The following is a 25,711-nucleotide window of genomic DNA, read 5'->3' as shown; positions in this document are numbered from 1 at the left end:
AGCAACTCAATTTGTGTTAACTCACTGGTAACACTAAAACTTAGCTCTACTTCGGAAGCATAGTTAAGTGGTTCTGATGGCCTCCCATTACTAAGGATAAGACTGATGCGGGCTGTCATCCTCCTCCCAAGCCACCACAACATAATGGACCCCACTCCATGGCCCATAGTAATTCCTCCACCACCGCCGGTGTCAACATCAAGGGCCCTGTGACCCAAAGTTTTTTTTGTCCTACGAGAAGGCACCCAACGCCATTCTGAAGTTTGTTCTTGTCAGAACAGGAAGAGATCCTGATTTCTCATGCCTCCATCATGATCGGCTCACTTTGGATGGTGTAGGTGGTGGGGGAGGGTGGGGGGGTGAGATTAAGTGGCTGGAGTGGTTGAGTTGATCCAGCCATGGCAGACCTTTGATCTTGACTTAGGGCAGAGGGTGGGAGATTACTTGGACCATGAGGGGAGGTGGGGGAGGCCTTGATGTTGACTCTGATTGTTGGGGATAGTTGCTTCAGGCCATGGGGTCCTTGATTCTTTAATTGCAGGTTGGGGGAATAAGAGGGGACCTGGCATTACCATTGCCAGTAATGCAGCATTATCAGCTGTAAAATGCCAGATTTAGCTCCCAGTGTGCTAAGAGGGCCATTCTGGTAGCCGCATCTCAAAAAAGATATAGTTGCGATGGAGAACGTACAGAGAAGGGCAACCAAAATGATAAAGGGGATGGAACAGCTCCCCTATGAGGAAAGGCTAAAGAGGTTAGGACTTTTCAGCTTGGAGAAGAGACGATTGAGGGGGGATATGATAGAGGTGTTTAAAATCATGAGCGGTCCAGAACAGATAGATGTGAATCGGTTATTTAATCTTTCGGATAGTAGAAAGACTAGGGGGCACTCCATGAAGTTAGCATGGGGCACATTTAAAACTAATCGGAGAAAGTTCTTTTTTACTCAACGCAAAATTAAACTCTGGAATTTGTTGCCAGAGGATGTGGTTGGTGCAGTTAGTATAGCTGTGTTTAAAAAAGGATTGGATAAGTTCTTGGAGGAGAAGTCCATTACCTGCTATTAAGTTCACTTAGAGAATAGCCACTGCCATTAGCAATGGTAACATGGAATAGACTTAGTTTTTGGGTACTTGCCAGGTTCTTATGGCCTGGATTGGCCACTGTTGGAAACAGGATGCTGGCCTTGATGGACCCTTGGTCTGACCCAGTATGGCATGTTTTTATGTTCTATGTTCAAAGGCATTTAAATATAGGCTTGACTGAACATTGCCCACTTTAAATGCAACTAAAAGCATGCTCAGGTTCCATAGTGCATATGCCTTTAGCCACATTAATAAGAGGAATTCCTGTGGCATATTTAGGGGTAGAGTTTACAAATTTGCGCACACGCATACTTTTGTCCGCGCACCAGTCGCAAACAAGAGTACGCGGAATTTTAATAGATATGCGCGAAGCCGCACATATCTGTTAAAATCCGGGATCGGCGCACGCAAGGCTGTGCAAAATCGGCAGCCTGCGCACGCCGAGCCGCGCAGCCTGCCTCCGTTCCCTCCGAGGCCGCTACAAAATCGGAACGGCCTCGGAGGGAACTTTCCTTCCATCCCCCGCACCTTCCCCTCCCTTCCCCTACCTAACCCACCACCCCAGCCCTACCTAAACCCCCCTATCTTTGTTGCACAAGTTACGCCTGCCCGAGGCAGGCGTAACTTGCGCATGCTGGGCCGGCCGCCGGCGCACGATTCCCAGGCACTAAATCTGCAAATAACGCCTACATGAAAATCAGCTGTTAAAGTGGTTTAGCAAACAATCCTCTCAGTGTGGTGGTCTCAAATGCTTCCATTGGCAAAATGCCCCATAATTTCATCACTCTTCAAAATCTAAAAAATATTCCTTCTTTTTGAAAGTGGTGAAATCTGTCTCCCTTAAAATCTTCATTCTAGTAGCTTGCTAATGGCTTTACTTTCTGAAATCTTGGGTGCTTCTCAGTGTTATTTATTGGATATGAGCAACGTGGGTAAGAGCAGACCTAGCTGAGATCGCTTTCAAATCGAACACTCACCCTCCCCCCAACTCTTCCTGATCTTGGCCCTCTCCTGTTAAACATGTTTTACTGTAATAGTTAAGCGATTTATTAGAAAATTATTTGTCTTATTTGTGTGCGTTGACTGGACTGTAAGCTCCATGGAATAGGGACTGGCTCTCTTATGCAGCTGCACAGCGTTGCATATGAGCATGAGTGGCGCTAGAGAACTGATACAAAGCAGTATTGTAGCAGGACCCCCAAAGACAACCAGCTGACAAAACTGTAAAGGGAAACTAAAGAAGAGATGAAAAGGGACTTTCTTAAGCTCTTCTCTATTTTCCAAAAGGTTTTTTCCTCTCCATGTCTACAGCAAAAGTCTTTTGCAAACAGGAGCTCATCACAACCCATCTGGAAGTGCTATAGGTCTGGGTCCAACGTTTCCCATAAGATATGCTTACAGTTTTATATTTTTAAACTAATTTCTACCTCCCTGTAGATTTTTTTTCTTTTTAGCCCATCTCTGACCCCATTCTGAAGGGTCCCATTTTTATAATATATCAAGTATTTTATTTTTCTTCCAGCAATGTGCTGGAAACGTTGTGCGAGCCTGTTTCGTACAGAATCCCGACTTCCGATGTCAATATCCAAACGTCACTGCCCATCCGCCCCACCCCCTGATGAAAAAAAACATATTGTTTCAGTGAAAGCCCCTCTTGACATCCAAAATTAAGACAGGAAGTTGAATCTAAAGCAATTGCACATTACACATACCAACCTCGGCTATTTTGATTTCCAGTTTCAGCACGGATTTCATATCGGACTCAGCCCGGGAGACGTTGGCTCCCAGAAGAACCGCCACGTCAACCATGAACTTCAAAAGGGCATCTCTGTACTAGAAAAGAAAGAAAAAAGGAGTGACATTTACAGCATCAACTGGCATGTACAGTAGCTGTGGCATGAAAAATGACCTAAAACAAAAATGGTTGATTTTTGTTTTATTCTTCATTCTTTGATTTGAATCATTCAGTGGTCCCCTAGAAATACTGCACAAAAAATAGATTTCATCAAATCAAGAAGACTCTTACAAAATAAAGTTCAAAATTGTATTGAATAGAGTGTTCTCGGTTGGGGAAATATGATGACACCCATCATTATATTTCCATCCTAAGAGAGAGAAGGTGATAGGGATGGGAAGAGGACCGAGTGACTTTGCAACTGCAACCAAGGCAACAAGCTCAACCAGATCAGTCCCTGGCATGGATACAGCCTTACGGCTGGGGAACGCTCGTTTCTGCTGGTGGCTGCAGACATCACATCAGTGACATGAAAAAACCCGGCAATGAGAGCAAAGACCTTCCTTTCAAGGGAAGGGAAAAGTGCTCTAATGGCCAAGAAAATAAACAACCCTGCAGCAAGAGGCAAAGAGGAAGGGGGCAGCAATGCAGCTCAACCTATGGAAGGCTTCAAAGTTATCTTGCGTATTTCCGTTTCGCCCCTCTGCATTCACACACTCTATAGCATGGGGGTAAGGTATAAATAAGCTCCTGTTCGTTCTGTGCCTGAGCCTCACCTTTAGCTCACATTTATGTGATTAACAACAAAAATCTAAAAAAAGACAAACTTACTGCACTGCGTATATGCAGTACCTTAGAGGCGATCATTTACTATTAAAGAGTGGTACATATAGTAACATATTAATGACAGCAGAAAAAGACCAAATGGTTTAACCAGCCTGACCAGCAAGCTTCCCATGGTAGTAACTGCCTCTCTGTGCAGGTTACCCCCAAGCCTTGTGTTAAGGGTAGCAATAATTACAATCCAAACCAAGTAACTGTCAAACCCATTACAAAATTATTGTTAGCAACAATTATTGGAGTAAGGAGCCTTCATGATAATTCAGACAATGCTGCTTGAATGTGCTTTGCTTTTTGGACTTGGCCATAGAAGCAGTCCTGTGCTTTATCCCTACTGTCTGTATATCAGTACCCTGGACCGTAAAAGTCAGGGCCCAGTGATGGCTGTCTGAATCCAATTCCCCTTTTTCCCCTACCGTTGAAGCACAGAGCGATGTTGCAGTTACATCACAAGCAAGAAGGCTAACTGGTTAAGGTTAGTAATCCCCATGCCTTCTGTTAAGGGTAGTAACTGCTGTTTTGTGCAGGTTACCCCCATGCACCCTTTCCTTCATTTTCAACCCCTAGTCCTTAAGGACCTACAGTGTTTATCCCATGCCCTTTTGAATTCATTTACTGTTTTCATCCTCACCACTTCTTCTGGAAGGGATTTGTCAGCTCAAATTCACGCATTTAGGGGGTTGATTCATTAAGGATTTTCTTTATTTTGTCTGCATGGGAAACAACCCTCGTGAATCAGGCCCTCAGAAGCACCAATTACACCGAAATGACACTGAAGGAGTAGGATGAAACAGTCAACAGTCTTGTTGCAGTTCATGGGGCATCCCTTCAGTGCTCTGTGTGCTGCATTTTCAAAGCAGTCCAAATACAGTGGTAGTATTTCAGCGTGCCCTGAATACAATGTGTAAAATAGCTGGTCAAGGGGCCAAGATGGCGGCATGAGCGGCAACAGTGGATCGCTCTCTCCTGAATATTTCAAATTTTCCTTAAGAAATGCCCGCGAAGAGAAAAGGCAAGGTTCGCGTTTTCCCCCTCGGACGAACCCTTACCTACTACCCAGCGATTGATAACTTAATTTGCTGCCGCAACTGTAGTGCAGGGGGTACCTCTCCTCACTGCGACTGACAGTAAGGGAGCACCGCAGTCGCCTGGGGAAACCACGCTGAGTCTCCCAGATCAGCATCTTCCGCCTGCTCCGGTTCCATGCGTTTCTCCCCTTGGGTTTGCAGCCCACGATGATATCATCAATGCGACTGTGATGGGGGGGGTCAGAGGGGAGGTTTACTACCGGGTTTTCAGTCCTCTCCCGGCTTGCTGGAGTCTTTGTCATCCTTGGAAGTTTTTTCTCCTGGTTGTGAGAGTGGTGGACCTATTTCCTCTTCTCCAGCAAAGGAGTCGGAGGAGTTGAAAGGAAGAGCCGGAGTAGCAGTGCTGGGACCGTTGAATGAAGCACAAGTCGGTTCAGGAGGGGGTGAGTGCTTTCAACTCCCTTCTAAACTGGCTTAATAACTTTAGAAGCAATTTGGGACCTTATTGTGAGCTTTGTGAGCTCAATGAAGGTCTGCCAGGGTGAAATAGAGAAATTGAATATTAAAGTAAACTCCCAGAATGTCGTCTATGATAATCAATTTCAAGAAATAAAAAAATCAGATGGTCTCTTTACAACAGACAGTGGCACAAATTCAAGAATGTAATTTCAAGCTAGTGAAAGACTCTGGGGTCTGTATGAGGAGACTGGAGTATTTAGAAAATCATATTAGACATTTGAATTTGTGTTTCATTAATTTTCCAAGAGTTCTGGGAGAAGGAGTATATACCACCTTAAAAAGTTACTTTCATGAAAATCTTGGATTTGAATTGGATAAAATACCATCTATAAATAAAGCTTTCTTTGTGTCTAGCTCCAGCAAGGACAGACCTCCTCAGGGGGATCATTTAGGTGGTATTTCTAATCTTACACAGGTTTTGGAAGATTCTAGGGATGTGCATTTGTTTCATTCGTTTCATTCGTTTCATACGTTTCCCATTATATGTCAATTAGATGTGCATTCGTTTCATATGAAGATTCAACTGATGTGGTGATAGAAAGATCTACCCTGCTTGTTTTCTTTATAACGGAGCAAGAGTTGCATGAAACAATGAGGAGATATTTTAAAAATATCTTTTCAAATTTTCATGGGCAAAATGTACATGTGTTTCCTGATTTTGCTAGGGCGACAAGTTAGAAAGCGAAATTTCTTGTCTATGAGAGCCCAAGTGATTACATTAGGATACTCTTTTATATTAAGGTATCCTTGTAAATGTGTGATTCAGGGTCAAAATGACTTTTATATCTTCTTTTTCCCTGAGCAATTAAAGTCCTTCCTAAATTCCAGGAGTGTAATAACAACAATTCCTCCTGGGCAAGAGAGTTCCCAAATATGATCTAAAAATGGAATTTAACTACCGTCCCTGTTAGGCCAATTTCAGATAGAAAAGTTTTCTTTATTCTCCCCATGATTTCTGACCTCCTAAATATTGTTTCCTTTTAAAGAATGATGTATTTTGCTGGTAGATATTAAGAGGTTAGTTTACTTTTGTGCAATTATTATATTGTATAATATGAGATGTTTCTTGTAATCATCATTCTCTTTACAAATATAAGATTTTGCCTTGCTTATTTAGTTGAAATCAATAAAAAAAAAAAAATAGCTGGTCAATATACTCTGTGTTACCAGTGAATAATCCTTTCCGCAGCAGTGTATTCTTCAATTCAGAGAAAAAAGTGCATACAAAAATGTTACCTTACTGAATTCAAAGCAACTTTCAAGCCAACGCAAGTTCTCCAGGAACAATAGCAAGTTTTGCAGAAATCGATTTACTTCATAGGATGGGCTGAGTAACTGCCAAGGACCCTTCGGTATTTTCACAAAAGTGGAAGCACACTGAGGACTGAATTTAAGCCTTTTCCCCCTGACCCCAGTGCAAGTCCAATTAGCCGTCATGCACTGTTTACAAACTCTAAGTACGAATTAGAGACGAGGTGCACACCAGAAAATGAATTGCTTCAAGCAATAAACCCAGGGAAAAACATATCATGAAAGTTGAGAAATGTGACAAATGAGCCTTTTTCTGCAATCTTTTCATATTACAGAAAGAGCTCAAACACCAAATCAGAAAAATGATTACTCACTAAATCACCTGACAGAGAGGAGTGGGGGAAAGCAAAGCACATGTTACACAAAATAAGAAATAATAGTTGCATAAATTCTTCTATTCTACTATTTATGCAAATTAATTTGTAATACCAGTGAGGAGCATATGCAATAAAACTCATGCTAAAAAATTTTAGCATACGAGTTAGTACAAATTTTATGTGCAAGGTAAAACACCACTTAAATTAGTATACAATAATGTTTACTGTGCGCACATTACATTTTTGACTCACTACGGTAGCTTGGCCATGGTAGTAGCTGTTATTGGCTTTGCCCCACGTTGCTTCAACACCGTATTGATAATATATTGCTTTTGTTCTAGCAACTTGCTTGATGGTCCTTCGCTTAAGCAAATTTGTGTAGATGAGTCCAGGGAACAAACCTTTGGAGTTGCAGGTCCATTATTACGGAAAAACCTTCCAGAGTTCATTAAAGCAGAAGTTGATCTGCTCCGGTTTAGAAAAAATCTAAAAGGTACATATTCATAAGCATTTAGCCATATAACTCAGAAGTTATATGGCTAAATGAAGATTTGGGCACTTCTCCGGCTAAATTCTAGCCAGATAATAATTTAGGTGGCTAGAAGTTAACTGGATAAGTTAGGGGCATTCCAGAGGCATAACTGGGAGGAGTTGAGTTAGCCAAATAATTTATGCAGCTAAATCTGGTTGACCGTAGGGCTGTCCTAGTTAGCCAGATAAATTTAGCCTGCTAACTTTAAGATAGCCAGATATATTCAGTGGCATAGCTGCGCCACTGAATATATATGGGATAAGTTAGTCAAATAAGTTTATCCCATTAACTAGTCTAGCCATACAGCAGCTGAATATGGACCTCTTCAAACTTATCTTTACTCTCTCTTGCTTTTGTTGATTGTCTCTAGTATGACTTTGTTGGTGTGGATCTCGGGGGTAGCAATGATTAATAGTTATATATCAGGGGGCCAATATTCAGCCAATGAGTGGCTTAGCTAGTTAGCCACTGAATATACCCGGCTATCTTAAAGTTAGCCGCATATGTTATGCGACTAACTTTAGGTCAGCCCTGTGGTGTAACCACAGTTATCCACATAAATGAAGTAGCTAACTCCGAATATTGGCTAACTTCACTCCTCCCCAAAACTCCTCAGATTTATGCAGCTAGACTTTAACTACATACGGCTTTTAATATTATCGGTTTTCAGTTATCCATCTAAACAGCTTTTGAATATCAACCTCCTTATGTCTAGCTTTTTTATTTATTGCCTTTGGTTATGTTTTTGTCAAATGTATTTTGTTCATTTTTGTTTGTTTACATCACCATGAGCAATAATTAACCAGGCCTTTTATTATGTACTATCATCTTGACCAGACATGCAGAGTTTGTTCCCAGTTTATATAGTTGTGTATATATTTAAATTTTGCTTGTTTGTTTTATTATTGTATAACTTTTATTGTTTGCTCATAATTTATTTATTTATTTAAATCTCTATACCGGTATTTGGTGGGACCGTCATACCAGTTTACATAGTTTTGTAATACAAATTATAACAAAATGACAAATACAGACAATATAAAAACAATACTAAAAATGATGAATTTCAATTTTTTTTTAAAATGGCTTAAACAGAGAACATGTAATACTGGACATTCAACATTCTGTTTTACTCATCATCTCTTAACACTTATCACCATTTAGTACTTTTTTCACAGGTTACTGTCGCCTTCATTGAATATTTGTTGAAAGAGCCATGCTTTGATTTTTTTCTGAACGTTGTTATGTTTGTTTCTAATTGTATTTCAACTGGTAGATTGTTCCAGATTTTTGGGGCGGCGAGTGATAAGGTTCTTTCTCTCACTGAAGTTAATTTTGCTGAAACCATTGAGGGAATAGATAATAAGCCTTTATTGGCAGATCTTAAGTTTCTTTGGGGTGTATGTACCCATATTGCGGCGTTCAGCCATTCCACCTTCTCCTCATGTACTGCCTTGTGAAGAATACGGAGGGTTTTAAACTGTACTCGCTGTTCAGTTGGTAACCAATGGAGTTCCTTTAGTATTGGTGTGATATGTTCTTTTCTATTGGTATCTGTAAGTAGTCATGCTGCGGAATTTTGCATAATTTGCAACAGATAGATTGTTGAATAAGGTAATCCGAGCAGTAGGGCATTGCAATAGTCAGTGGATTGAAAAATTAGAGCTTGAAGCACTGTTCTGAAATCTTTTAGTTTTAGCAAGGGTTTTAATCTTTTCAGAATTAGCAATTTATAGTATCCTTCTTTCGTTTTGTTGACGATATGATTTTTGAAGGTTAATTCTTGGTCTATGTAAACCCCTAAATCTCTAATTGAAGGTGCCAATTTAATTTGAAAATGCTCATAATTATTTATTTTATTTTATTTATTTATCGAGTTTTATATATCGTCGTTCGGTTTCGCCATCACAATGGTTTACAAAAATTAAAAAACAGGGTACTATTATGTGGTGACACTTTTCTTTTTAAACTATTATTTCAGTCTTTGCAATATTGATGCTAAGTTTCAATTGGTTTAAAAGCTGTTTAATTACATTTAGGTACAGTGATGTTAATTGAAAAGCTTTCTCTAGAGTATCAGTAATTGGAATTAGGATCTGTATGTCGTCAGCATACAGATAATACTTTAGTCCGAGTCCTGATAATAGATGGCATAAGGGGAGTAGGTAGATGTTAAATAAAGTCGCTGATAAAGCGGAGCCTTGCGGTACCCCGGTATCAAGGTTTATAATATCAGAGCATGAGTTGTTAATTGTGACTTGGTATGTTCTGTTGTTTAAGAAAGATGTTAACCATTCTAATGGTTTACTACATATTCCGATTTTGATTAATCTGTGTACCATAAATTTATGGTCGATAGTATCAAATGCTGCTGATAGGTTTTTCGATTATGTATATATGTTTGTTATCCATTGAGATTTGTGGATTGGAGGGATATAATTTTTTAAATAAATAAATAACCAAAAAAACTATGCTGTGCATCCTAATTCTTGTAGAACCCTCTGTTACTATGTAAACCGGTGTGATATGTCTAATTGAACATCGGTATATAAAAACAAATAAATAAATAACATAATCCTTGGATAAGCATCCCATCCCAGGACCCCAGGAACCATATGTAAACACAAGAAGTTAATTTTATCTGAGTGTCCAGAATTCACTGACAGGGGAAAGATTACTTTTCTAGACCTTGTGTGTTGCTTAGTTCTCATTCAAGCATTAAAGTCCATTGTAAACACTGGTAATAATCACATGGAAGCTGATGTGGGTTTCCAATTTAAGCTTTTACTGATTAATAATGGAAGGTTGATAAGTGGATTCTTTACAGCTCTTCGTATTTACACATTCCTTCTTACACCTTAGAACCTCAATAAATGTGTGATCTTAAGCTTCCAGTAAAGGCCAAGGCAGAAGAGTTCAAGTAAAGGCCCCAGACAGTCCATGTTGAAAGAGAGCACTCAAAGAGGACAGACTAAGGGCCAAGGCAGCAGAGTTCAGCATGAAGGCAGTAGGAGGCCCAGGAGGAGACCCAGCAGCATGGAGGCATCACTTGCAGGAACTGAGATGAGAATCAGCAGCATGGAAGCACCCCTTGCAGGAAATGAGATGAGAACCAGCAGCATGGAGGCACTACTTGCAGGAGCTTCTAAGTGGCACACCAACTCTGTGGTCAAGCCAGGCCCAGTTGTCTTCTTTCATCTAGATGGCACACCAACTCTGTGGTCAGGCCGGAACATGCTTGTCCAAAAACTTTTCTTCTTGCAGCTTGTAGCCAGGTGGTTCTTTATCATTTACCACATCCACCTCATTGCTTGCTTCTTGGAGGGGGGGGGCATGACTCTGGGGGGGGCCTACCCTTAGGGCATGTCCCTTAATGGGGGCTACTTCAGAGTGTGGACTCCACTGAGCCAGTGGAGGACTCCACCACATCTGGAATCCTTTGGAAGATTTGTGTTAATAGATTTGTGAGGTTGCTGATGGCAGCAATCAGTGCATTTATATTTTGGGTATTTGAAGCTGTATCTTGTTGCATGATGTGATTCTGCCTGTTTACAGACCTCCTCAAGGCACGAAGCTCTGCACGCATGTGCCTCATCTCTGCAACCTGCATCTGTGCTGCAAATTCAAGTGTTGGTGGTGCAGGTTCAGGTGTTGTTGCTGCTGGTACTGGTGTTGGTGGTGCTGGTTCCTCAATCCGTGGTGCTGGTTCTGGTATTGGTAACTGTCTTTCCAAGATGGGCATTAGCGAGCTTCTTGGGTCCCCCTGGTGAGAGGGAGATGATGGTGGTGATGGTGGCTGGCGCAGTGACGTGCTGGTTCGTGGAGTAAATGTGTCTCTCGGCTCCCACTCCTGACTGTCTTCCTGCATGAAATCTTCCAGGTTTAGTGACACATCAAGTGTGCTTGGTGAGCCCAGGGGTTGCATCATGACCAATGGGGTGTCGTGACACTGTGGCTGCTGCTGCTGCTGCTGTTGTTGCTCCTCCTCACTGACCTGGGACTGAACATCCATAAGGAATGGCTTCTGGAATGGTGTGAACCCACAGCTTGTCCCTGGGGCATCCCGGCTCACCCCTGGGGCTTCCCAGCTGTGACTGACACCTTGGAAGGCTAACTGTGGAAAGAAAAAAAATGCCAGCAAGTATACTTTATTTGGCATCAGAAGTGCACTTTGCTTCTTTGCAGAGTGAGCATCGTATGCCAAATTATGTCTACACACATTGCTGTCTGCCTATTGATGGGTGAGATGAACTTACCGGCTGCAGCTCGTGAGGTGTCTAGCCACTCGTCCATGCCCTCAAATATGTCCGGTCCCAGTCTTTCAATTAGTCGCTGCTCCATTTCTGTAACTACTGTAGGACAGGGGGCCCCTCCTCTGGTCATCCATTGATAATTAGCTCTGGATGCAAGTTTTGCCTTGATCTGGGCTTTGATATCATGATATCTATGGGCGACCTGCTCCCCACTTCTTTCCACTCCATTGTGTCGGCTGATGGTCTGGGCAATGGTTCACCATATTTGGCTCTTTCTTGACTTAGAGGTCTTTGTTGCCCGGTTGCCAAACAACATCGGGTAAAGTTGCAGGACCCTTGCGATGAGAGATGCTGCCATGGTGCCGCCTGGCTGCCTGAGGGAGGTGCCACTTCCTATTCCGGAGAGGCGCCCTCCCTTTCCTCACTCTCCATCCCACTCTCCCCTCCCCTCCATTCCCCCCCCCCCCCCCCCATCTGACCCTGGCCTATCAACTCCCCTCCTCTGTGCCTTCTCTGTCGATACCTATGCTGTCCTACTCCTCCCTCCACTCTGGCCTGCCTAACCCCCTTCCCCCACCCGCAACCTCCTGTCTTTTCCCTCCTGCCCATCTCTACTCCTACCCCTCCTTTCCCTGGCACTCCTGCCCTCATCCACCCACTCCCTCTGCCCCTCTTCCCCCTCTTCTCCTCATGCTTCTCTCCTCTCTCCCCATGCCTCTCACGTTCCATCTCTCAGCACACACACACATACACACACACAGACACACATGTATATGCACACACTCCCCTCCTCACTGCACACAGTCACACTCCTTTGCTCACTCCTCCACTCCTCCTCACTACTCCCACACAAAATGATAGACTGGACTAACTATCTTTCACGCGAACAAATAAGACAAATGACAAAGGGAAAGGGAAACAGATGAGAACAAAAAAATACAAGACATGTCACTCAGTATTCGCCAAAAACTCCTCGAAACCTCCTCTACAACAACTAACCTCCTTCTCCTCTCACTCCAATACCTGACACTCCATCAAAGAGGCACGTGCAGGAAGTGAGTATTTATACTGGGAAAAAATAACACACGCTGCGATGACGCAATGTGGCGGGTGATGATACAATGCGCAGCGCGATGACACAATGCTACGTGCGATAAAATTGCTATGGGATGCAGAAATTTATCGCACAGTGTGGTATCATCCAAATTACCCTAACCCCCACCCCATTTTTCTATCGCGGGCATTATATTTGCTTTATTTATAGCAATTTGATAAATCTAGGCCTAAGTTAGTTGGATAAGTTAGACCTGCTATTAAATAGATCTAAGGTTAAGCAGATAAACTTATCCAGCTAACTTTTAGATAGCTGAGCATATTCAGTGGCACAGATAGTGGCTGAATATCTACCTCTCAGTGTTATGAAAAAAATTCTGTCTTGAACCACATAGAAACTGCAGTGGTAAATAAATCTTCTTAGGACTCGACAGTCAGAAGATCTGACTCTTTCCTATTCCACTGCCAGCAATTTAAAAAAAGACACCAGTTGACCTCTCATGCTGCTTTGCTATGAGCACAATCAGCTCTTACTGCACAATATGGTATTTTTAGTGTGCACAAAGACCCTTAAAGTTTATGATATGGTCAGCATACAGCTGAAAAAGCAAGTGTTGCTTACCTGTAACAGGTGTTCTCACAGGACTGCAGGATGTTAGTCCTCACATATGGGTGACATCACAGGATGGAGCCCTGTACGGAAAACTTTTCTGTCAAAGTTTCTACAAAGCTTTGACTGACACTGGCACACTGAGTGCACTGAGCATGCTCAGCCTGCAATTATCCCTGTGAGCCGCAGGTGTCTCCCTCAGTCTCGTCTTATAGCTAAAAGCGCAAGCGAAACTAAAATAAAAGTAAAAACGTATACAGACCCAACTCCATGGGGGTGGCGGGTGGGTTTCGTGAGGACTAACATCCTGCTGTCCTGTGAGAACACCTGTTACAGGTAAGCAACACTTGCTTTCTCACAGGACAAGCAGGATGGTAGTCCTCACATATGGGTGAGTACCGAGCTGAGGATGCCCGAGAGTGCACCAAATGCACCCAAGACGCGCGAAAGGCACAATGACAAGGTGGAATTTGGAATGGAGGGAATCCTGAAACCCTTAACGGGTTGGTGGAAGGATGTTGGGTAGTTAAACCGAAAAGAATAAGAGTAGAAGGACTGGCCAAACATGGAGCATGCCGGCTAGTCGTATCTAAGCAATAATGGCTGCGAAGGTATGGAGAGAACTCCAGGTTGCAGCCTGATAAATATGTACAAGCAGCAGCGCCAGAGGGGAAGCTATTAAGGCTGGGATGGATGCAACAGAGTATGGTTACACACAGTGTTGTAGTGAAATGCCTGCTTGTTAGTAGGAAAAAGATACAGACCGTCAATTAGGAGGAATAGGTCTGTTTGCCTACTGGAATTCGCAGCTTGACTCTTGCCACAGAAGGAAAGAGTTAGGTGGAATTCCTATGGAATGTAGTGCGATTGAGATAGAATGCAAGTGCACTATTACTGTCCAAGAAGTGGAAAAATCCCTCTCACTCTGGTGAAAGAAAGGTGTTGGGAAAAATGGGCAGAGTATATCCTGAGTAAGGTAAGATGCAACGTCTACCTTAAGAAAGATAGGAAGTTAAATGCGTAAAAACCACTCGGTCACGGAGGAACGCAGGGTTGGATGAGTATGTAACAAGGTGTGTAACTCACAGACCCTGTTGGCAGAAATGACATTTATGAGGGAAAGTATTTCCCATGTCAAACTGTGAAATGACAGGAATGGAAAGGCTCGAATGGAGAACGTATGAGACTTATAAGGATAAGATATAGGTTCCATTCCGTGACTAGTGAAAATAGAGGTGGCTTGATCAGTGGATAATCCATGGTAAGCTGACTCAGAAGGGGTTTATCGTTAATCGGGTATCCCCACTCCCAAACAATACACCAATTGGAACAGAGGTGTACCTATGTGGAGGATGTCTGGGGAGCAGAATCCAAGGGAGCAAGAGAAAAGAGTGGTGTAGAAAAAGAAAAAGGGTAATACCCTTTTGTATGCATCATGTGGTAAATCATACCATGTTGAATGGTAGGATTTATGTGTGGAAGGTTTTGTGATGCTACCAGTACCTGAGAACATCAGTGAGTCTACAATTTGAGACTGACTTATGAGAAGGCAAATTGGTTACTGGTGTGATAGTTTGAGAAGTATGGGAAGCATACTGATCTTGGCCAGGATGTGGGTCTGAGGAACAGTGAACCCCGTCCCGGTTTAACATTAGAAGAGTGCTGGCTATGAGAGCCAGCAGAAGAGACACATTTAAGAGGCCCTTGATGGAAGAAAGGCATCTAAGGGAACGCATTGGAAACATGTGTAGGGAGTAGAATCTGTGCACCGTATGGTTCGATTCGGACGCAGAGGGCAAGTTCGGTTGACCTCAGCATTAGAAGATCTTTCCTGCTACACATGTAGTCTGAGACCATTCGAGAGGATGGAAACCTACATGGAGAAGGTCTGCTAGTGCGTTCAGTAAATCTCTTAGATAAGTGGCCCGAGGATACATGAAGTGAGCAAGGGCCAAGGGTAAAGCTGCGCAGTTTCCTTGCAGAGCAGCTAAGAGGTTGTGCGTGCTTGTGTTGGAAAACACATTGTCCATATGCTGTCTGTCTGTATGCGCAAAGATTTGTTGCATAGGCAGTATTGGAAGGCATAAGGGTATAACGCATGGCTACAAGCTCCAGGAAGTTCATGTGGAACTGTGTGTGGAGTGGAGCAGACGCAAATTGGGTTGAGAAGCTTTTAGATCAAACTTTACAACCCTGAGTAAATGCGAGCATGAGCAGAATCAGACTAGGTTTTGGTTCTAGATCTGCAATATGGATGAGGGACGAAAGCGGTTGAACAGCTTAGGTCCACTGATAATGGAATTTCACTGAATCTAACCCATAGCAGTTTTGGATCTATAAGGAAAGTGCATAGTGAAAAAACCCCATGGCCCGACAATGAAGAATTGAGGGGCTGAGGTTATGGAAAAATGCGCTCAGGGACATGTAAGAATTTATTAGAATGTCTGCGCGTATGCTGGACAGGAAGGTCATTATGACTGTGGTGTCCAGAAGTGTTGTATAAGGGATTTATGGCAGTGACAGTAATCCCAGTTAGTAAATGTATAGTGAGTCATGAAGAAGTTAGAGCTCCTTGCGTGGAGTGACTGTGGTTATGCAGCTGTCCATGCAAGGAAAAGTGTAAATTATGTTGCACTCCGCAGAGAAACAGCATTCACCGATAGTGATTCAATGAATACCCCAGTTGCCGAAGCTGGTGCAACCGGCAGAGCTTGGGATTGTAATATTGTTGACTCACCATGAAGCATATAGAAAGATTAGAGGTAATGTACTTACTGCGATATGGAAGCATAGTAACGAGAGATACCATTTTACCTGAGCCTTCTGAAGAAAGTTGGTATTTCTGAGGTCCAGGATGGGCGGAGACTAACTACTTATTGTTGAAAGAAAGAATAGTGTAATTAAAATTCCCCAACCCCCTCTAGCCCCCTCTGTGCTTTGTAGCGTCTGGGGGAGTGTACCGGGAAGTTTGGTACAAGATGGGGTGGCCGCTCTGATATCCGGCCAGTTGGGAGACCAGGAGGTGTCCAACTGGAGGGGCTGATGTAATCTGGATATCATGTAACCTCCCACGGGAGCGTGAGCGGTAAAGTCTTACCCGCATTTCTGTGTGCTGTACAAAGAGACACCGAGACCTGTCGTCAGGCTTCGAGGTGGACTTGCACTTGAGGCAGTATTTGCCGGATCTCGTGTTTAGCAGATCAGCGAATGCACCTGGAACTTTGGTTCTGAAGCAGGAACCAGAAGCCAGAGCATTAATCAGTACAGAGCCTCAATGCTGAAAAGGGGAGGAAACCCTGATGCAATCCCAAAGATATGATAGAGAGGTTCTCTTGGTATTGTGGCTGACATAGCTGGCATAGCGATATGTGACACTAATACGGTTCTTGGAAGGTACATGACCTAGAACTTTTCGAACCATGTGGCTCGAATTAGAGAACACATCTCAATGGGAATGCCGCAGAAGCGGGTACTTACCATCCAATGTGGATCGCCGAAGGACGAGCTGGTGAAGATTGCTGGCTCCGTGAATTCCAGGAGTCATTGAGGGAGTAATTGCCCGTCTCAACTCTGATGCCTGGTATGGTGGCGCAGGTATAGAGGAGACAGGTTGAGCGTGGCTAGCGCAACCATGGTAGTATTTTGAGGAGGGCCAAAATCCCCCACTGATGTCGGTGGGGCATGCCTCGGGAACAGGGGAGCCGATTAACGAGCTCATGAACCTGGCCCTTGTCGCAGCGGCTCGATGTCTCATGATGCCAGTGCAGAATTCTTCAGAACTCGTTCCGGTGTTTCTGGAGCACCAAGGACTGCCAAAAATGTGCGGAACAGTGCCGATGGCAGTGGTGATGTTGCTCGGCCCGAGCATTGTCCAGCATTGAGAAGGATAGCACCAATGTGCTGGATGGCGTCGGTGGCGGACGGTCTCCGTGTCGGTGACAATGCATGCCACGGTGCTCGGCCCGGTCTTTCCCCAGCACCGAGATGGATGTTCTCACTGTCTTGGATGGCGACTGATGATGGACTGTCAGCATGCCTGCACTGCTCCTGGCACTATGTAGTGTCATAGGCTAATACAGGGCTTTAATAAGGACTCAAAGCATGGAGCACTGTGTTCAGGCAAGGGCATTACGTGGCGGTGCTGTCGGTATTGACGATGTCGATGGCGGCCGAGGTGGCCTCGAGGGTGTCGTCAAAAATATATATGAAAAAATGTCGATGACTCGGCCAGAGCAATGATGACAGTGACGGAGCACTGACGGCATTGGCTTAGGTATGTATGGGAATGATGTGGCATTGAATTTGAAAAAACATCATTGGCATCAGAAAAATGATACCGGCATCGACGGAGTCAATGACCGCATCGATAAGAGCGTTGAAGACACCAATGGAAATTACGTGGGCGTCAAGGGCATCGATGTATGGAGGCGGACGCCGACGCCATCGGTGGCATGGCCACGGGCATCAACGGCATCGCCAAGGACGTCTACGGTATCGATTGGATTGACTCAGGCAGCAATGGCGTCCATGGCATCGATGCCACGGACATGGGCATTGATGGCACTGATGTGGGCACCAATGGATTCAATGTTGGCATGGATGCCATTGATGGAATTGGCATTGGCATCAATGGAATCCATTTTGGCATCGATGCCACCCATGGAATGACATTGGCATCAATGCCACCCATGGAATCTATCTGGGCACCGATGGCCATCGATGGAATCGACCTTGGCATCGATGGCCATCGATGGAATCGATCTGACATCGATGCCCATCGATGGAAAGGTCCTGGGCATCGACAGCATCCATAAAATAAAGGATGGCATCGATGGAAATGACCCTGGCATTGATGGAAGTGTCCCAGGCAACGGTGGCATCGACCCGGGCATGGATGGCACCAACGAGACAAGGTGTACGTCAATGGCATCCATCCAGGCAATGATGGCACCAATGAAACCCAAGGAAAAATCAGTGCCATGGATGAAAAACATGGATGGCACTCAAAGAAACGATGCAGGGATGATGGCATCAGAGTACCGCGGGGGGAGGGGTATCGATGGCATCTAAGAATCCAGGACGGTCTGAAGGGGGTACCAAAAGTAGCGATGGGGCATTGACTGTGCGAGGGTACCGAAGAATCGAAGGACTTGAATCTACAGGGGCCCTGGCGGCAACAGAAAACATGGAAGTCCCTGTCCCACTAGCACTAATAACCAGGCAGAGTGTGACAGAGGGACACTCGCAGGCTGTGTGTGGCTAACTGAAAACATAGGGAGAGGGAAGGCCGCAGTCGGTTGGCAGGCCAGTGAGGTGACAGGAACCGACCGAAAAAACAGGGCATAGTACTCACCGAGCGTCGAATAAATGTACGTGAAGGGAGACCCCTGCAGGGAAAAAGTGTTTGTGAAGTAAAAATTTAAGTGTTTCCATGAGGAAAAAGTGTTAGAATTTCTCACAGAGCTCCTAACTGCTATGCTTACTGCAGAGCGGATAAAAGAAGACTGAAGGAGACACCTGTAGCTCACAGGGATCATTGCAGGCTGAGCATGTTCAGTGCACTCAGTGTGCCAGTGTCAGTCAAAGCTTTGTAGAAACTTTGACAGAAAAGTTTTCCGTACAGGGCTCCATCCTGTGATGTTACCCATATGTGAGGACTACCATCCTGCTTGTCCTGTGAGAAAAACTCTTACTTTACCACTGTTCATAATAGTGTTGAATAAAAACACAAGTTAATTTATGCGCATTACTATATTAGAGAGGGACCGAAAATGCGAAGAACCTCACTGCATGGGTAGGGCCAGTTAGATCCCTGAAGAATTGAACCTCTGACTGAGTTGTATAAACTGTGAATATATATATTTAGGATTTGTTAAGCTTTTTGGCTTTTCTTTTCTGTTAAACTTTCTGTCTTCTCTGGAAAACTAAATCACTGAATTTTATGTGCTAGTGGTGTGTCTCTGAGGCCCTCACAAAATCTGCATTATTAAGCTACCTATAAGTCACATTCTGCTGACCTTTTTGAACCAACACCTGGCAGGGACCCTCTGCCCTAGGGCTGAAATGCATGGGAAAGAAGAAAGTGCACAGCATGATTGATGCCTGGATTTTGGAAGAAAAGTCAGACGAAGAACGAGATAGTCTATATAAACCACCTTTCGAAACCAACACTTCAGTATTGTTGGAAATGCAAGACATTCAATGAGATGCCATGCTCCAGTGGACTGTGTTCCTAGAGATTGATTGACTACTATACTGCTGAAGTTCATGGAACAATCTCAGGGATGTAAGCAGACTTAGAATTACTTTGTGTATGTGTGTGTATATGTATATGTATATGTATATATATATATATATATATATATATATATATATATATATATATATATATATATTCTCTCTGGTTTTTTATTTACTTATTCTATGCATATACTTTCTTGTACCTTCTATTACATTTGTATTATTTTTCCTTGTTTACATTATACCCTATTCTTATTTGCACTGCAATTAGATACATTCAATTTACTATAACAAAAATCAGCTAAGTGCAATGTATAAATATTTGCTGTTTGTCCATGAGAATTAAGAAAGTAAACAATGCCATCTAGTGAGCTTAACCACTCCCCAGCCATTACAATTAATGCAACTGAAAACTAAAAAATCCCCTCTCATGGACGCAATAGTGAATTTCAGTAAGTTGTGCATGCATGTTTCAAGCGTGAGTTCATGCCGCAAAGTTTTGAAAAACAGGGCCCTACAGTTACCAGATTACTCCAGGTCATGAGGAAGAGGGTCAAATAGCTCCAGCCTTGTCCCGTTGCATGCAGGGGACATAGTGCTCATTTCCCCTAAGAAAAACAGGATTGCAAAACACAATCAGGCCGATACAGAACGGTGTGCTTGGCTGAGCGCACCGTTTAGCCCCTGTTTGGCCTCGTGTTTTAGATGCACTATTATTATTACCCCTTATACTGTAAGGGGTAGTAATAGCACATGGAAAACGTGCACCAACCATCCTGAAACTAATAGCGCTTATCACATGCAAATGCATATTGATGAGCCTATTAGTTATTACCTAGGAAAAATGCCGCACATTTTACTCTCAGAAATTAATGCCTGCCCAAGGGCAGGCTTTAACCTTAGAAAGCACCGGGAAAGTGTACAGAAAAGCAGAAAAAACTGCTTTTCTGTACACCCTCCGATTTAATATCATAGCGATATTAACTCGGAGGCACCAAAAATAAAACAATCAAAAAAAAAAAATCTGCCCGCTGGTCAGCGGGTTCGAAAACAGATACTCAATTTTGCCAGCGTCCGTTTTTCGAACCCGTGGCTGTCAGCGGGTTCGAAAACCGACACCGGTAAAATTAAGCATCAGTTGTCGGACCCACTGACAGCTGCCGCTTTCGCTAATAAGGAGGCGCTAGGGATGCGCTATTGTCCCTAGCACCTCCTTATTAGCGCAGGCCCTAATTTAAATAGAGAATCGCGCACCCAGGAAAGGTGCCTGGGAGAACGGGTGCCGGGAGAACGGGCGCTCAACATGGAGCGCCGGCTCTCCCGCATTTTTTACTGAATCGGCCTGATTAAGATGAGAATTTAAAAACAAGATTGTCCCTTATGACCAGGAGGCACTTGGTAGCCCTAACTCTAACCCTACCGTCAACAGTCGCTGCTCCTTCTAAATTCAAACATACAACTAAATTCTGACTTTGCTCTACCTCTAAATTCTCTCTCATATCTTCTTATTGCAGTACAATCAACAACAGTAAAGATAATACTTACAGTTTTTGCCTCTGTGCTGTTATCAAGGTAATCCTCTCGTCCCGACAAAGAAAGGGAGGCTTGATCCAGCTGTTACAATATGAAAGAAAAAGGGAAACTGTTCTATTGACATTTTAAAATTGAAACATTGAGATAGTTCATTTGTTTCAGTTCTCATAAACTACGGTATTTCATTACCTAGGTACAGTACAGTATATAAAACATATACCATATATAAGAGCTCATAATCATCATATAAATGCTTTTGTGACCAGGGTAATATGTCCTGATGGCTTAAGGGTTCTTCTAAAAGTGATTGATCAGATGGTGGAGTGGAGACCAAGACTGAAAGCTCTCAGTAACAAGGGTGACCAAGACCTCTTTGTGGCAGCACTGAGTAATGGAAATAAAGACCCTGGAATAAATGCGGATGCTCCCAAAAGTGCAATTCTGACTGAGCTGGCATTTATTCACAGAAAAGTAGTTACACAATGCTCCAAGGGAACATTTTAAGTGGGCAAAGTTTATCAGAAGCCCTGCTGAGCTTTTGGGTTCAGATGTGCTGTTCCAATATGCAAAGTTCAGATTTTACAAAACTCCCATATCTAGATCATGTTCTCATAAAACATGCTTAAAGACTTGAAAGTGTCTTTATGAGAGAATCCCTTATATCCCTAGGGTGCACTGTAGAAAGATTTCCATATATACTCAGAGTTACAACCTTGCATTCTGTCATCACTCGGGAGGAAAAGCTCTACTTTTGGATTCATAGTCCTCCTGTGAGCTGTAGCTTCACCAGGGCCGGGTATTTTGCTTTCCCCCCAGGCCTCCTACAGTACAGACTATGGCACCTCAGTTCCTGCAGCATGGTTCTTCTCAATACACACTCACACCACAACTCCTCTCCCAGCTATGATTGGAAATGAACACTGAACAAACTCCCTCCTACAGCAAGGGTGAACAATTCCAGTCCATAAGGGCCACAAACCTGTTTAACCTGTTTTGTTTTTTTTAGGATAATCATAATGAATATGCATGAAGAGATTTGCATACAACCATGTATGCAAATCTTTTTCATGCATATTCATTATGTACATCCTGAAAACCTGACCAGTTTGTGGACCTTGAAGGCTGGAGCTGACCAGCACCACCAGCTATGCTGGTTTTATGCACCGCTAGATCTACATATCAGGTCTGCGATGTCTGAAAATGATTACAATGGTAGCTCAACGATTCCAGAGAGACAAACGAGTGGCCTCGTGGATAAAGACATGGGAAGTCTGCGTTCACATCATTACTCTCCCCGAGACACTCATTGTAATGACCTTGGGCAAGTCACATGACCTCTGTTTACCTTAGCTACCCACCAAAGAGGCTCTTGATTTTATGATAAACCTCAGGGTGAAAGAGCATGAGTTTCTTAAGCAGATTTTCTTTCCTTCATACATAGACATGTGGTTTCTAATCCTGTCCTCAGAACCTCTTTGCCAGTCTGGCTTTCAAGATATCTACAAATATTTGCACATGCTGCTTCCTGAGAACAGGTTTGGGAACCACAGACATAGACCATGGGATTGTAGGCAAAGGGGCCTGGCATTTTAACAACACTTATGTTTTGTGTGGCGTAAGGTCGTTCTAATCCTCGTGCTTCACAATCACAAGTCGCAATGTGCAGTGTTCTCTCAACCTAGCTTGATGTTACCCAGGTAGAGAGTCCATCAAGCTAGGTTGAGAGAACATTGCACAAATCTCATCTTTGGGTAAGTTTCCTCCCCCCCCCCCTCCCCCTCCCCGTAGGAGGGCCCTGATAGCTAGGCTGGCTCTCCAAGAGCTTAAAAACAGCATGTGCGAAAACATCACAACATGCGATAAAGCCCTATCGCACGGCTTTACGCAAATCCTGCCCCAATATCCTCTCATTTGCATCGCACCATGCTTTCGCACACGTTAATGGCGTTTTCACATGCGTTAAAGCCATTTTTTGCATGCGAAAATGCCATATAGCACTTTGATAAATGACTCCCTAAGTTACTTACATGGACAGCTTTAAATATTTAACCCTTTATTTTTATGTTTTGAAGTTGTAATATCCTTTCTACTCTCTGAGCCCAAGGTTCAAAAACTGTCCACGGTACACCATTTGCCCACCGAAGTGGGCCCACAGAGATTTATGCTACAGTTCTTTAAACTATGTGGTGGCAACTGCACATTTTATAAAAGATTGCACATTTTTGCCCTAAAAGTATGCGTGGCTTTTTCAGTTTATGCATATATTTGTAATGCAAGAAGCTCGCATACTTTCTCTGCTCATTTTGTAAAATGACAAGCATATATATTATGTATGTCATAATTATAACAATTGAACAAAGAACATAAGAAATTGCCATGCTGGATCAGACCAAGGGGCCATCAAGCCCAGCATCCTGTTTCCAAGAGAGGCCAAACTAGGCCACAAGAACCTGGCAATTACCCAAACACTAAGAAGATCCCATGCTACTGATGCAATTAATAGCAGTGACTGGCTAAAAGACAGGAAACAGAGAGTAGGATTAAATGGGCAGTTTTCTCAGTGGAAGGGAGTGGACAGTGGAAGGGAGTGGACAGTGGAGTGCCTCAGGGATCTGTATTGGGACCCTTACTTTTCAATATACTTAAAAATGATCTGGAAAGAAATACGATGACGAGTGAGATAATCAAATTTGCAGATGACACAAAATTGTTCAGAGTAGTTAAATCACAAGCAGATTGTGATAAATTGCAGGAAGACCTTGTGAGACTGGAAAATTGGGCATCCAAATGGCAGATGAAATTTAATGTGGATAAGTGCAAGGTGATGCATATAGGGAAAAATAACCCATGCTATAATTACTAGGGATGTGAATCGTTTTTGAACGATTAAAATTATCGTCAGATACGCATTAGATACGCGATACAATATAAATGCCCCCGATTTATTGTCAGGGGCATTTGTATTGTATCGTTAAATAGGGCGCCATTTTGTTTCCTGGCTCCCAACGTCACGTGTGCGGGAGATCGCCCCTGGACCCCCGCTGGACCCCCAGGGACTTTTTTTGCCAGCTTGTGGGGGGTCTCCTGACCCCCACAAGACTTGCCAAGCTGGCCAAAAGTCCCTGGGGGTCCAGCGGGGGTCCGGGAGCGATCTCCCGCATGCGTGACGTCGGGAGCCAGGAAACAAAATGGCGCCGGCGCTACCTTTGCCCTGTCACATGATAAGGGCAAAGGGCCACCGGCGCCATTTTTCAACGCAGCGGTGGCCAGAGAGCAGGAGGAGATCGCGTCGGGACCCCCCCACTGGACCCCAGGTAATTTAAAACATTTTGGGGGGGGTTCGGGAGGGTGGGGGATTTGTTTTAAAGGTTCGGGTGGGTTTTAGGGATTTTTTGGTGTGCCGGTTTTCCCGCCCTCCCCCGATTTACGATTTTTAACAATGTTTAGAAAAAAAAAAACTCGACGATCAAATTTCCCTCCCCACCAGCCAAAATCGATCGTTAAGACGATCGATTACACGATTCACACCTCTAATAATTACACAATGTTGGGTTCCATATTAGGTGCTACAACCCAAGAAAGAGATCTAGGTGTCATAGTGGATAACACATTGAAATCGTCGGTACAGTGTGCTGCGGCAGTCAAAAAAGCAAACAGAATGTTGGGAATTATTAGAAAGGGAATGGTGAATAAAACGGAAAATGTCATAATGCCTCTGTATCGCTCCATGGTGAGACCGCACCTTGAATACTGTGTACAATTCTGGTCACCGCATCTCAAAAAAGATATAATTGCGATAGAGAAGGTACAGAGAAGGGCTACCAAAATGATAAGGGGAATGGAACAGCTCCCCTATGAGGAAAGACTAAAGAGGTTAGGACTTTTCAGCTTGAAGAGACGACTGAGGGGGGATATGATAGAGGTGTTTAAAATCATGAGAGGTCTAGAAAGGGTAGATGTGAATCGGTTATTTACTCTTTCGGATAATAGGAGGATTAGGAAGCATTCCATGAAGTCAGCAAGTAGCACATTTAAGACTAATCGGAGAAAGTTCTTTTTTACTCAACGCACAATTAAACTCTGGAATTTGTTGCCAGAGGATGTGGTTAGTGCAGTTAGTATAGCTGTGTTTAAAAAAGGATTGGATACGTTCTTGGAGGAGAAGTCCATTACCTGCTGGCTCCACTTCTGAAAATACTTACTTGCGTGCATACTTGAAATTAAGTTTGCTAATAACTCTACCAGTTCACCCAATCCTTCTACAGTTCACCTCGAACCTCTAGCATGTCAGCCTGAACACCCAGAACTTCCCCCCAAAGATTGCATACAATTGTGATTTCAATTGCATGAGTCAGTCAGCAGGTGTAAAAGTGTACTGACAAATTTGATAATGTATAATATGATAGAGGTCTACAAAATCATGAAAGGACTTGAACGGGTAAATGTAAATTGGTTATTTACTCTCTCAGACAATAGAAAGACTAGGGGACACTCCATGAAGTTTGTTAGTAGCTCATTTAAAACAAATAGGAGACAATTATTTTTCACTCAACGCATAGTTAAGCTCTGGAATTCATTGCCAGAGGATGTGATTACGGCAGTTAGTGTAACTGGGTTTAAAAAAGATTTGGCTAAGTTCCTAGAGGAGAAGTCCA

General features: G+C 43.4%; 1 protein-coding gene across 2 annotated transcripts in view; it reads right to left on the bottom strand.

Moving 5' to 3' along the window:
• PHEX (phosphate regulating endopeptidase homolog X-linked) overlaps window positions 1-25,711 on the bottom strand; it is a 275,511-nt gene that overhangs the window by 143,824 nt on the left and 105,976 nt on the right. For both annotated transcript variants that reach the window (XM_029603400.1, XM_029603401.1), the window contains exons 6-7: window positions 21,069-21,137; window positions 2,802-2,918 (exon numbers count right to left, since the gene is read on the bottom strand). In XM_029603400.1, the coding sequence (XP_029459260.1) occupies window positions 2,802-2,918; window positions 21,069-21,137 (186 nt within the window). The remainder of the gene's footprint in view (window positions 1-2,801; window positions 2,919-21,068; window positions 21,138-25,711) is intronic.

Source organism: Rhinatrema bivittatum, chromosome 5 (genome assembly GCF_901001135.1).
Source record: "Rhinatrema bivittatum chromosome 5, aRhiBiv1.1, whole genome shotgun sequence".
NCBI classification, from domain to species: Eukaryota; Metazoa; Chordata; class Amphibia; order Gymnophiona; family Rhinatrematidae; genus Rhinatrema; species Rhinatrema bivittatum.
The sequence above is the reverse complement of the archived record's forward strand: the minus strand, read 5'-3'. Positions and strand labels throughout refer to the sequence as shown.